Raw genomic sequence first — 14,184 nt, 5'->3', positions numbered from 1 at the left:
AGTCATTAAAATGATAGTTTGGTTTGAGGAGTTTTAAATATGAGAGAGGCTTTAGCAGTCCTGTTTTGCATCTGAAATGAAAAGCATGCTATGCTTAAAGTCACCAGCCACACTTTGCTGATTGAGTCTGTATAGCAGTCAGAGTAGAAATGAACTTTTAAATATGTTATTCCAGTTTTATTTCAAAACAATGGATTCCCTTGTTTTCAAAACATTACCTCGGCATTCATTCAACATTTTATGCTACAACATATTTATTTCAGTAGCGATTCAGACATAAAATCAAGCAAGCATAGCACTGGGCATCCACACAAATACACCACTCACTGGCTCATATGCATTCGTTTTGGTTTGCCGAACTTCATAAAGCAGTCTCCCTGATAAGAATAATGTTCATGCCGTAACTTTTTTTTTTTTTTTTATTGCAGTATCTAAATGTAAAGTAGTGGTATTTCACACCAAAATTAAACACTGCATTTTTTTACTTACAACTCTGAAAACAAGACTCAAAGCCAGGCAAGGAAGTACTTTTAAGAAAGGGTTTGGAAGGTTACATGCTTCTCAACTATGCAAAAAAGGTAAACCATTATTTTGTTATGAGAAGCACATGCAAGTCAAGCTTTCACTGGAACTAGACACTTTACAAAATTATTAATGATTACAACTTTTCACTAACATAAAAAGAAAACCTGAGGGGGCAGTTGAGAATGGACCTTGGATTTTGGTTTGTTCTTTTCTTTGCCCTGGGCTCTATGTCTGAAATGCTGGTCTCCTCCTTTCCAGAGAAAATCTGAATAATTAGAAAAGTGACACAAACACAAATACTATGAAAAAAATAACTAACATTCACTACTGAGAGAGAGGGGGGTTAAGAGATAGGGTAAAGTTTAACGATTACGATAGTCTGCTTAGCTGTTTAGGGTAATAATAGTCTGCTTAGCTGTTTGCCAGATCTTACATGGTTTGCTTGGGTGTTGTGATAAGGTATACGGGAGTAAAGAGCCTTATGACCATGTAAGTCCAGCTTTATGACCATATAAGTCAAAAGAACAATTACAACCTTGCAAGAACAAGCCAAAGCTGGTTCTGCGGTTTGGACAAAAACCAGGACGCTACTGAGCCTGCGCCAGATGTGGGGGTAACTAGCAAGACTCACCTGCCTTCATCCTCAGGACCCCTGACGACCACCACCATGGGACACTGCGCAAACTCAGTCGAGAAAAAAATACGGAAATGGCTCGCAGAACTAATTTTAATACGAAGCGGGGATAGGTAATGCATATGTATAGGCGTATTGCAACACATTATGAATATGTAATGAGATGCCTTATAAAAACAGAGCAAGTTTTCGTGTCAGGCGCGCACGGTTTTGGCAGGACTACCCCCCGTGCTGCCCAGCGCTGAATAAACATACCTACTTCACAATCTTACTGATTGTGGAGTCTGCTTTCCGCACATCAATACCATCCTATTTTTGAAGCATCCCTTTGTTGGTATTGTACTAAAACAAGTTCCGGTGAAGAAACTGCTAGCATGAACATCAGTGAAGGAGGAAAAGGTGTCTCAAACAAAGATGTCTGATGGGATTTTGCACTGCACTCATCATAAAGTTAGGTGTTTTAAAAAAGGTCATCCACAGAATGGCTTGGGTTGGAAGGGACCTTAAAGATCATCCAGTTCCAAGCCCCCTGCCATGGGCAGGGACACCTTCCACTAGACCGGGTTGCTCCAAGCCCCACCCAGCCTGGCCTTGAGCACTGCCAGGGATGGGGCATCCGCATTAAATTTTACTGAAGAGCTTATTTGGGAGCTTCCTATGCCACAGTATTCTTCATCACAGTTTCTCTTGCAAAAGAGAACTTGCAAAAAAAACCAAAACTGTTACGCAGTTCATCATTTAGAACTCAGTATTTTTTGGTCTTTGAGCACTTCTGGAGATTTGTATAACCCTGATGACCAGAAGTCTTCGTTTCTACCACCTAGTTGTGTACTGTTTTGATGAGCAATTTGGTTTAGCATATTAGAGCATATGGTTTGGAACTAGAAATGGATTCTAACTTTAGACTGAAAAGCACAACCTTGCTTACAGATACTCTTCAACACTAGTTGAGAACAGTATTTAAAAACGCTTACCTTAGCCACATAGGCTTCAACTCTGTTTCTTGATGGTAACGTATTCATGGTTGGGGTTAGGAAGCTTCCTCCTAGATTTAGACTTCTATTCAGTGCCAGATCGTTGCTAGTATGTCCCAGTTCAGTTGAATACAGAACTGGACCACTGACAGCGCTGCTTGCAATTAAAGGTTTGCTTCTATGGCACTCCTGAAGGAGCTTAGCGTTGGCTTCTGCTCGTCTCTCATTAGCTCTGAAACATTCAGAAGCATACAAAGAATTATCTTTGGTAATAACACCTCCGCAAAGTTACCCTCCAGGTCTTTGACTATTATTTGACTTCTGAAAGTGGAAGGGATTAAGAGAGTCCAAAAAAAACGTCCATAATTTGATCTGAGGTTTTTTGAAGAGCCTATTTCTAGGTAGCCACACTACCTGCAAGAAGCAGCAAGAGTTAACCAATACTTTGGACTTCTCAGCATTAAGGCCTCAAAGCAGTCTGTGCACACCGTGTGTTTACATAGCTCTTCCTGAAAGGTACATCACCTGCATAAGAACTCTGGGCTACCCTTCCTTTCCCAAAGAAAGCTGAAACCTATGACATGCGGCTAAAATGGAAGCCAAAAGATTTTTGTTGTTCTTCTTCATAGCATCAAATGCCGTTCTCTGAAGGGCCTATCCTTATTCAAGCAGTAAAGGACATGACATTATCTTTTCTGCCATACTTAGAGTAAGAAGAGGAGATTAGAGACTGGCAAAAAGGCTGCCTGTTAAAACAAACTCAACTTCAAAAATATCCTATTAACACCCATGATCGGTGGTGTTACTGCTGGAACACTGAAGAGAAATGAAGATAGTTCCAATGAACAGGGGGGAGCCTTAAGGTACTTTCATCACAAATATGCTATCTTACGCATAATGCTGACCAGATGTAGAAAAGGTATTTAACGAAGAAAACTGCTTGAGGAAGAAGTAGTATCTTATTATCACCCCAAAAATGCATGGACTTACCCTTCCAGTTTATTTCCTAGGCATCTTCCATTTTTAACTTCCTCCAGGTACAGGTCTTTGTACTTTTCCGCTTCTGCCTGTGCGAATTCTTTTTGAAAAATACTGTCTCGTTGGGTATTTTTTATCCTGTCCAATTCACGTTCGAGGTCTCCAATTCTGTGTTCTAGCTGGTTTGTCAGCAAAGCATGACGACTGGCTCTGATTTGTTCTAATCTGTCCTGGGAGGCTGCCTGCATCTGAAGTAGACACACACTTTCAACCACCGCAAAGAAAAAGAGAACTCTCCTCGCCAGTCAATTGCGTGCACCCAATTTCAAGGGCCCAGCTCTATTCAGCGAGGCAACTGTGCCTCCTCACTGCCATCAGCGACCAGGGCACAACCCTGGAACTACCACACCAAATGATTCTTTTCATTCAGAAAGAACTCCCATCTTAGCACTATTACTCATCAAAGCTACTGATGGAAGAACACTATCTCTGTAGGACAGGGCATAGCATTCCTCAAAGAAATTATGGAGATGCGGCACCCCCAGCCCCCACCCTGCAGCTTTGGTGACTTCTTTTCTGAGCGTTGCCCCTTGTGCAATGACTAAGGAAGATGTGTATGCCTGGCTGTGACAACTCTAAGTTGCAATACCCATTCAAGGATAAACAATGAGAACAGACCAGTGGACAGTGATACCCCTCCAAGAACTGCAAAATGAAAATCTACCTTGGCAAGTTTTTGATTCAGGGCCTGCAGGCACACTGCACGCACATGAAAGCATCTTGCCCAACCATATTCCCTTCTCCCACTGCCCTTCAGGAAAAACAGAAGTACAGCGTAACACATGGAATCAGGCACCACCCCCCGCCCCTATAAAATGACAACCAAAACAGAAGTCTATAACAGACACACATAAGAAATTAACTTACCTGCAAAATCAGATTGACTTCTTGCAGTTTTTGTCTTATTTCTTGTTCAGCTCACTCTTCCACCTCTCTTTTGTATTGTTCTATTTGGCTGCGATCCACCATGTTAGTCTCCATATGGTGTTTGAGGTTAGCCACCTCTTCTTTCAGCTGGCTTTTGCTCTTTTCCAGTTTTTCATGGCTCCCACGCATGGTGGACAACTCTCGCAAATCATGATTTTGTGCTTCTAGCTGCATGCCTTTTTTAGACTATCTCCAGCTGCTGGGAAAGTTCATCGACCTGTAGACAGGAAAGGGGAAAAAACAGGGAACTCAGAGGGATCTAAAAAGTCAAATCTGTGAAAATTGGTAAAGGAGGTAAAGTCTTGGCCATCAAGACTATTTATCATCTGCTGATTCACTTTTGTTTTAACACTGAAACCAGGCTCTTCTTTTAAAACAAGAACAGCTTTCACATCATTTCTGACAGCATTCCTCAGGTTCCCATCCTTCCTCAGTTCTGCAGTGGGTCACAGACCAAGAGGTACCAAACCAGCGGCATTACACCCGCAGGGCTAGGCTGAAAAGCACTAGGGCTATTCTTCTGCGAGATGTTCATACGATCATAGGAAATCAAACACACCCATACCCAGTTACATCGCAGCCACATTCTGGTTTCATCAGAAAAAAACCCATGTATCATGCTTCAGAGGAACTGTCACATGCTGTCACACGGTCAAAGCTTCGTCACAGAACTGACAAGGCAAGAAACAGATACCCTTTCCTTCCATTACGCTAATAGATCTGGAAGTAGTAGTTCAGAACACCACTTTTGCAGCAGTGGTGGCAGAAGACAGTCTCTTTAGGTCAAAGCTACGGTTTGTTTTCAAAAGATTTCCAGGAAATAATCAGAGTTCCCATAGGTCCCAATGGTCAACTACAGCTTCTATCCCCTTCTTTCCCCCTCCAGAAACATCCATCGTCTATACCTATTAACCATAAAACATGATATCCCATCATCTTTTATTTTTTAAAAAGAGGGGGAAACCACCAGAGTCAACACTTGAAAGTCTCTAAAATACGTAGAAACTTTACACTTATTTAAAATTGCCCAAACGTAATTCCATTCCCTGTCATTCAAAATAACTCTTCCAACAGGAACAAAAATATGCTGCTAACCTGTGAACTACAAATGAGCCACTCTCAAGGCAGTTGACTCATTCTACAATAATATCTTCTAAAAAGGAGCATAACTTTGAAACACAGCTATCTCAGTAATGAGCGGAGAAGCAGCTAAAAGGTTCCACGCTACCGAACAGCCAGAGCAACCTCAAAAGCATTTGTGGGTCTCCATGACAAGGGAAAGACGGACCGAGTCAGCTACTAGTAAGCAACAAGTTACAGGGTTTTTTCCGCATCACCTCACACTGCATCGTGCCCTGGGAAGCAAAGACACCATTCCGAAAAGCAAACCCCCACCTGCCTCCTGCTCAACTCGTGCCCGAGACAGGCTTCAGGGGGTGACCTTGGGCAAGGCCAACTGCACAGAGTTGTTCCGAGTGATGGTGGCGTTACTCCCCTCTCTTCCGAGAGGGAATGCATCCATCGGAGCCCGACGATGCTGCCACGGCCTCAAGCTGCAGCCAGGCCTGTGCTGGGCCTTCACTGCTCTCAGCCCTGGCCCTCACCCATGGACGTGACGTCCCAGTAGGACTGCAGACCTGCCCATCCCTATGGACCGGCCTGGTGATCTGCACTCTTGGAGGACTCTGCTTACTGTCCCCAGAACTGTCCCCAGAACTCTTCTGCTCTTCTTGGTGAGGGCCTGTGGGGCTGATCCCTGGCCTGTGTGGTCACAGACCCTGCCAGCCTTGCTGTGGCTCTTGCTTTGCCCTTCCTCTGCAGGACAGCCTACCCCTGATGTGCCCTCGCAGATACTGCTGTGTACGTAACACTTCCATCTTTACCCCTAAGAGCTACATCAGTATTACAGTCGCCTACTACTGTGACCATAGAAGGAACATCAAAAACCAGCCAAATAATTTCAGAAATACAGCCAAGAAAAAAGTAGTCAAAATCAACAACATGAAAAGAAGTATAAAGAAAGAACAAAGGTTACAAAAGAAAAACCACCACAATAACCCAAACAAAATAAAGCTCACCTTTGTTCTTAATCTGCCAATTTCATTGACCATTTTCTTCACTTCTCCCTGCAAATTCAGCTGGGACAGTCCCCCTCTCGCCTCATACACCCTTAGCTCCTTCGTAGCTCTGCTCAGCAGCCTCTTCAACCTGCACAGCAAACTAGTCATGAAAACAATGAAGCAAAGGAACAAAACTGGACTTTTTCACATACTCTCATGTAAACAGCACAGACACAGCTTGCTTTATCTTTAATGTACTTGACACACCAGGAATTACCAGGAAAAAACAGTATTCCTGCGCCACATACACTTGGAGAGTCCAGATTTCACCTGAAAAGAGGAATGAAAGACTCCCTTTTTCCCAGGAGAACTGCAGGGCAACCTGCATCTGCAGTTGTTTTGGCAGCTATTGAAAACTAGGGGCTGGTGTACAGAAGTACCTTGCAAGAACTAACGCGAGGCTGGCATCTGCTCACAGTTAGGTACACCTATTTTTACACTAAAGTTTAATAAAACATGACTCCTACGCAAGGATACCTCTTCACCACGCTAAAAAGCCGTACCTCTTACACCTTTCTGCAGATCGAGGTTTCTTTTCATTTCTTGGGCCAGACGTAGTTCAACTGGGCGTTTCAACTCTACCAGCTTCTTCACTTCCTTTCTTTCACTCTCGCACTTTCAAAAGAGAAAAGAAAGATGTATCACGCACACAGAGCACAGGAAAAATACCTACGTACAGTCTGTGCATCTAGCGCTCTCCACAGAGAAGCTGCTGGACGTCTCTATCCGTTAGCCACGTTCCACAGAATGCCATGGGACGGAATTCCTGAGGCTATTCCATCCATCCCTTCAGGTTTCACATCAAACAGACCAATATGTAACTACAGAAACAGATGCCCTCGCCTGAAGCAAAGGCCATCCTCTTCTAGACATAACAGGTGGAAAAGATGCTGGAGAACACTTTTGGCAGTGCCTCTGCTAACAGTAGGGATTACGTAGGTATGCACTTCATGGGAGAACATCGATCCATCCAAAGCTTTCATGGGATCTTCCACCAACCAGCAGGCAGGGGCTTGTGGAGGAATCTGATCTTTTGGAGTTCTTCAACATTTTATTCCCCTCGGCCATTACCTCCACCTCTTCTGTGTGGGCTTTTACTTAGCCACATGCTGGTTTTCCTCCTCTTGGTGTTTTCTCAGCCACACCAGAGGAGAGCTGGCAGCTGTTTTGACTTTGTACTTCCATTTTCCCTCTACAGAAAAGGAGAAAAGGGGAAGGCCGCCCCTTGGCAACTGGCAGGCGCTGCTTGTTTCCCAAGCACTCGTTCATTTACCCAGCATTCCTTCAGTATGTTTTTCTGCAAGGCTTTTAAGCTCCCGCTACGCTGAAAACATACAGCAGCTCCTCCATACACGCACTGGAAACATCAAGCATTTTAAACCTGCCTAGAAACCAAGGGGTCAGAAGATGACCACACAAAATCCAAGGAAGAACTGGGAACTGTGGCCTTGCTCAATGTGCTCAACTGATAGCAAACCACACTGGGAACTCTTCCCAACAGAGCCACTCCAGAACTTACACAGAGATACCCATCTAGCTTTTATTTGCTTCCTCCGTGACCCCCAAACGATAAGGTACTCGCAGCCTGAATGGCAGGGATAACAGAAAGCAATGATATGTAAGAACCTGACCAGAAGGTGCATGTGGTTCTCCTGGGTATTGGCTCGGTGCCCGGAGAATTTTCTGGGCTCACCTGTTGCAACAGTTCAGCCTTCTCCTCGTCCGGCTGAGCAACGCACTCTTCAAGGTGGGATCTTGACTTCAAGTGCTCCTCCCACGTGCTGTGCAAGTCCTTGGATGTCAGAGCCAGCATGTTCTGCTTCTGCGTCTGTGAAAGCAACAGTGGCAGAAGAAAAAGCAAGGTGGCCGGAAAAGACAAGAGCGCAGGACAATGCAGTAACTTACACAGAAACAGGCCTAAGCTCTCCTCCACCCATCCAAGACCTATGGCCAAGGTTGATGTGGAGTGTAAAACACACCTTAGGAACCATAACCAAGAACAGCAGCTGGAGCTGGTGGGAAGAAGGAATACTCTAGAAGCGACAGGATGAGGTTACAACTTTGGGGGATAAGATGACATGCACACACACACACAAAATCACCCTACAGCTTTCCTGCAAAGCTCCTCTGGTTCCCTCTATACTTCAGTTTTCATAAGAACACTGCAAAAGGTGGTGCAAAAGGACAACATTCGCTCCTACTTTCAACAGCTACACTCAGATTTCTTCATATAGTTACAGACATTAAGTACCTTAGTTTTCAACTTTCTTTCCAACTCCTTTTGCAAGCGCAGCTTGTCTCTCTCCAGGTCACTGTGGTAGCGTGTAGTAACTTCAAGTGAAGCTTCTGGCATAGATTGCTTTTTAAGTGCATCAGCAAGCTCCTGCTGCAGTTGTCCAAACATGCCCTAACGAAACAGTTAAATGAGCATGAAGAAAGTTCTAAGAACATGAAATATGCCTTTAACTTATTTTATTATACAATTAGACCTGTCTAGATTGAACCCAAAAGTATGAAATTTTGCCTGCCACCAGCAGGCATCTGCATGGATGATGACCTCTCGTCATCTTTCTCAGCTGAGAACCTTTGACTATCAGCAGCTGTTCACGAGGATTTCTGTTTCCTAACACATAAAATAGGCTCAGGTATTGTTCTTCCTTGAACAATACACAGGAACACACTGCCATCAGGTATTTTTTTCCTAACAAAACCCAAAGAAATCTGTTGTGATCTAAGAGCCACAGTTTGACTGCAAATATTACTCTGGTGACTGAAGGCAGGACTTTGTGTTAGATTGTTCTTTCTTCTGTTTCTTCACTATACAAATACAATTAAATGAATACAAATATCTGAAAGCTCCTTTGAGATACACTTTAAGGGTATGTTGAATCACATCCTCTTGTAGTCTTCTTACTCAGCTCGTTTTAGAAGTACTGATAGATTAGGTTTACAAAAATCTGCATAGCTCATATATATATATATATATATAGCTATATACATATACACACACACACTCTCTCACATGATCTTCAAAAGGAACCCATTATTTTGGTAGTAAGAATACAAAGCAAGTCACAGTTTACCATGATTGACAGTACTGCTGGAGTGTGGCTACACATCATAAAAGAGAAAGCTTAAGGTCACCGTCTGACATGAACTTTGAGGAACAGGCAGGCCCCTCAGAACCCTCAAAACACAGACAGAAATCAACAGCTGGACATTACTAATACTCTTCAATCTTGATAGCAGCTTACAGAGAACCTATTTTTTCCCCTCTATAGAAGCTTCATATAAATCTATCCCCAACCACTTCACTTCTCTGTACCTTCATTTCTCAGCCCTCGTGTATTGGATGGTTCCTCCTTTTCTACCACTCTCATTCATGTCATCAGTGCAATACTTACATCAAAACCATCAAATACTTAAGACTATTCTATAGGGCATAACATGGACTAAGGAAAAGAGATGAAAAAAAGTTCTAGAGAAGAATCACCTTTCTTGATCAAAGCTTAGACTTGGATACCTTTTTTCTGTTCTCTGCTTAGATCTGAGGACTAATATCCCCGTTGCCAAAACTTTCCGCAATTCCGAGAGAAACATAACAAACCAGAACAAATCAGTATTCTTTGGTCCCATGCATATAACTTACACCGGATACATTGTAGGAACAAACTAATTTCAAGAATGGACAAACTTTAAATTGTTCTTTCTACGCATATACTTTACCTGTCTTTCTACTACGTCAGTCTCATATTTAAAGACTTGTTCCCTTAAATCAGTACACTTGGCATTTAAATCCTTGTTTCGCTCTTCTATTAGATAAACTTGCTTTTCCCTATCAGCTCTAAGTTTGCTGAAAATGTCATTAAAACAGTGCTGCACATAATCCACCATTTTTTCTTTCATGATCCTCTTGTTCTGCATCTCTTCCCATTGCTGATGGAGTAAAAAGGTTTTTCACTCTGGAGCTGGGCCAATCGCTCCTGCAAGGACTCCTGTTTTATTACAAGTTTGCTTACTGGATCTTTCTCAAGTTGTCGAGCATGATCACATTCCTTTGCCCGACACTGGCCTTGACTTAATTCTTTTTTGCCATTTCTAAAAGCAAAGCTTTTTCTCTGAGCATTTGCTTCAACTGGTGAAGCTCATTTTCTAGCCTATTAGCTTTGCTTTTAGCTTTACACAGCTGCAGAGACAAGCTCTTGTTGGTTTCTTGCACGCCAGAGAGGTCACGATGGAGCTCGACTTGCAAGCAAAGGCATTCATCACGTTCTCTGTGAAATCTTCGTTCAGCATTGCTTTTTGATGACAAATGAAGTTCAAGTTCTTGAACTGCAGCGTTCAGGGAGGAACGAAATGATTCAATTTCTGTCTCTAGTCTGTCTTTGCTTTTGTTTGTCTGCTCAAGCTTGGAAGTCAGCACTGCAGATTCTGTCTTTAGTAAGTCCAGCTCCGTGTTGAACTGAAAAAACATTTGTCTTAATGCTTCCTTGTTCAGTTTACGTTCCTTTTTGAGAGCTTCATTTTTTTCTTTCAAGGTCTCATTTTCCTTTAAATATTTTCCTTCTTCTTCCTGGTGCCTAAGTCTTACTTGAGTGAGTTCTAGCCTTAGCATAGCAATCTCATCTTGTAATAACTGATTCTTGTACAACAGATCCTGTTCTCTGTCAGTGCTGGATTCCTGAAGGACAGGGAACATGAATAAAGAGCCAATTGGGAAATGAATCTACAAAAAAACTGCAGCAATAAACTGCATTTTAACATTTCTAGTACTAAAGCATGACTTCAAAGATGAAGTTTCAGGCAATAAGCTACTCTGTGAACCCATGCACATGTACAACGTACGTACACAACGGAAGTGCAACATATCCTTAAAACCTAAATGAACATCCCAAATATACAGTTACGTTTTTTTCCCCCCTTAAACCAGCAACCAAAGCTTTTAAAATGACAGCGCTTTCTTGTATGTGCATGCCTTTATAATACTGCCTTTAAGGTTGAATTAGTTGTGCTACAGATCTGGTAAACACAAGGCTAGAAAGGGTATTTTCCTTCTCAAATGTCTTCTGAACACTTATCCTTTTGTGTTACTGGAAGTTAGCTATAAAACTCAATCACCCCCGGAATGCAATAGTCCTGTATATTGCCTCTTTATTGTATGTATAACTTTTTTCCACTTAAAACACATTCACCCTACATTTATTGGGCAGCACAGCCAAGAACAAAAAGGCTTCCAAGCACTGCACATTCTTTAGGAAATTCAGTAAATTCTTTCCAAGATCTTTTTTAATACAGTGCTTATGATTGCTTTTTCTCCTCCAGTTACTCTAACTCTTACAGAGAGTTGAATTCATTGCTGATATTCGATCATAAAATTTTAGTTATGTGGAGGTGGAAAAGAAAGGCATACTTGAAGTAAGTTCAATAAGGGAATAACTAATTTTAAAAAAAAAAGAAAAAAGCAATGGAAACACAAACACTGTCAAACAACTTTCTTCCTGGTCAACCTTGACATAGGTAGCTAGGTGTTTCACTGCTAGAAAGCCTAAAAAGTGATGACAAAATGTCTATGAAATGGAAAATAACAGATAGGTTAAGAAACGGTGTAAACAGTGTCTTCTATTAGTTTCCTACTTGCACAAGTAATTCAGGTACATACAGGAGTGATGCTGCTTTCCAGAACTTTTAGACATAAGAGAAAACAAGAAAGGTATTTACCCAGATAAGTTACACCGGTAAACAGTAAATAAACCATCAAGAAACAGAAAAAGTTATGTAAGATTTATTATGACTTTAAAACAAACATGGTGAAATTTAATTTATTAGAAAAAAAATCTGCTTACCTCTGATTTTTTTCCTATAGATCTTCTTGTCTCTTCTTCTAGTTCCATTTGTCTCCCAAGGTGGTTGTTCAAAATTCCTTCTTGAAGGGCTCTGGCCCTCTTTTCCTGAGAGAGCTGTCTCTGTGTTTCATCACGTTCCTCTTCAACCTACAGTAATACAATAAAACTGCTTGCATCTGAAGAAAAAACAGAGCTAGCAATACATCTTCCCATTCTCCCTTGCATACTTGAAAACATTTTTGATTCCCCACCGTTATGATAATCCACCTATAAATAAATAAATTTAAATTTTCTTATGAAAATTTAAGAAGGCGAAATACAGGATGTTTTGTAGTAATTCAAAAAAAGGTAAGGCTTTGCCTGAAATACAAATGAAACCTCAATTTTGAAAAAGGAAAAAAGGAATAATAAACTGCAAAGCAAAAAAAAAAAAAAAAAAAAGAACAGCCCAATTGTGAACCAACTGTACTCTACTGTTCTCAAAAAATGACAATTGTTATCCAACGCCTCTTCCATGAACAAAGCGCCTCCTTCTCTAGGCATACTGGAATACAATTGAAAAGAAGCAGAAAATAAGACAAAGAGTTTAATTCATTATTTAATATACCTGTTTCAAGAGCTTTCTCAGTGTTCTTAACTCCATTTCTAAATTCCTAGAGTGTAACTCAAGTTTCTGTTTCTCCTCCATCTCTTTACAATATTGATCTTCTTTCCTTCGGAGGTCTTCTCTCATTTTCTCACACAGCACTTCTACTCTGGGCCTCTTTTCTTCTTGTTGTTTCAAAGAACATCTGGGATTTAACGGAGGATTTGAGAAACAAAAGCACTGATATAAAAGTAGATATTCCAACATGATGAACTTGCAGAGACAACTCAAACCATAAAAAATGTTAAATGTTTTCAGAGTTCATATTTTTACTGTACTTTTCAACTTTTTAAAGAATTCTAACTTCATTGCGTTGTGCATGGTATCAGTTGTACAAGATAGAGAAAAAAAACTTTGAGTGATTTATCCGTTATTTGTAAGTTTGTATAGGGAAACACACACCAGTGTGCACACTAGAAAAATAAAATTAAAAAAACCCATCTTCATATTACAGCCATTTTGTTGAAAAAGGAGTTTGTTGTCTCATCAGATCAAAGCATCGTAAACTTACTATGGTTAGTATACATTTTCTTAGTATACTGAGCATTGCCTACATATTACGGATTCAGTGACCAGAAGTAATACTGGTGAATCAGCACGCCACTTACCTATGGCAGACCCGACAATTTTTCAGCAGCCTTCTGTAAGTCTAAAACAACTGCTGCCCACAGGCAGAACAAGCAGCTTCTGTTTACTCAAGAAGGATGTCAGTGTTCAAAACCAGATTCAGAAATGCATGGGGTTTAAGCTGAATACGATTAAAAACAGTTTTAAACCTCAGCTGGATCTACCTCTGGGAGAAACTACAGCAATTTCATTTTGAAGCTGACTTACAAGGAAAGCCTTATGGAAGGTCAGCTTCTTTACCAACTGAAACAATCAGCAATAAGCACTGACATGGTAAAAAACGGTCCACGGTGTGCCCACGGTACCCAAACAAGAAAGCAGCTTTGTGTTTGATCATTATTTTGACTATTTTTTCCCATATATTCACAACAGTGAACAAGAAAAAAAAAAAAATCAAGTGTCAATGTAAGGAAAGAACTGCCAATTGAAAGCCTGCTTTAGAAATTCTGCAAGACAAGAATCAACCACCACTAAAATTACTTGAAAGACTGACAGAAACATTTGTATTTGAATGGCGTATATTGCAAGGAGAAAGCTTTACATGTAGTTTCTAGTGTAATTTCGCAAAAAGTGTAACTTTTGAAAGTATAAATTTAACGCTGCTTGGAGAATTCACTTAGAATGAAAATACTACTTCTTTATACTTGACAGATGTTTGAGGATTTTGAACACCTGCTGAAGTCAAACCCAGGCCAAGCTGGGACCGGCCTCTCTTCCTCGTACCCCCCTCCCCCGCGCTGGGAGGCCCAACTCCCCCAGGCCCAGCTCCCGCAGCCTCCCCTCACAGGGCTGGTGCTCCTGCCCCCGGGCCAGCCCGGCATCTCCCTGCCGACCTCACACGGACTGGGCA

General features: G+C 41.5%; 1 protein-coding gene and 1 long non-coding RNA gene across 2 annotated transcripts; both read right to left on the bottom strand.

Annotated features, from left to right (window-relative positions):
- Positions 1-1,627: 1,627 nt before the first annotated feature.
- LOC308057363 lies at positions 1,628-4,231 on the bottom strand. The gene is made up of 3 exons (XR_013925235.1): positions 4,039-4,231; positions 3,124-3,359; positions 1,628-2,365 (listed from the first exon to the last, which is right to left on the bottom strand). It is a non-coding gene; the product is annotated as an uncharacterized lncRNA (long non-coding RNA).
- Positions 4,232-6,737: 2,506 nt separating this feature from the next.
- LOC308057381 (ankyrin repeat domain-containing protein 26-like) lies at positions 6,738-10,806 on the bottom strand. The gene is made up of 3 exons (XM_080411496.1): positions 9,945-10,806; positions 8,470-8,625; positions 6,738-8,046 (listed from the first exon to the last, which is right to left on the bottom strand). Exons 1-3 carry the CDS (start codon positions 10,140-10,142, stop codon positions 7,759-7,761), a joined length of 642 nt encoding a protein of 213 aa, XP_080267622.1. The 5' UTR covers positions 10,143-10,806; the 3' UTR covers positions 6,738-7,758.
- Between the last annotated feature and the right edge of the window lie 3,378 nt (positions 10,807-14,184).

Source organism: Falco punctatus (assembly GCF_963210335.1).
Source record: "Falco punctatus genome assembly, contig: scaffold_28, whole genome shotgun sequence".
NCBI lineage: Eukaryota > Metazoa > Chordata > Aves > Falconiformes > Falconidae > Falco > Falco punctatus.
The sequence above is the reverse complement of the archived record's forward strand: the minus strand, read 5'-3'. Positions and strand labels throughout refer to the sequence as shown.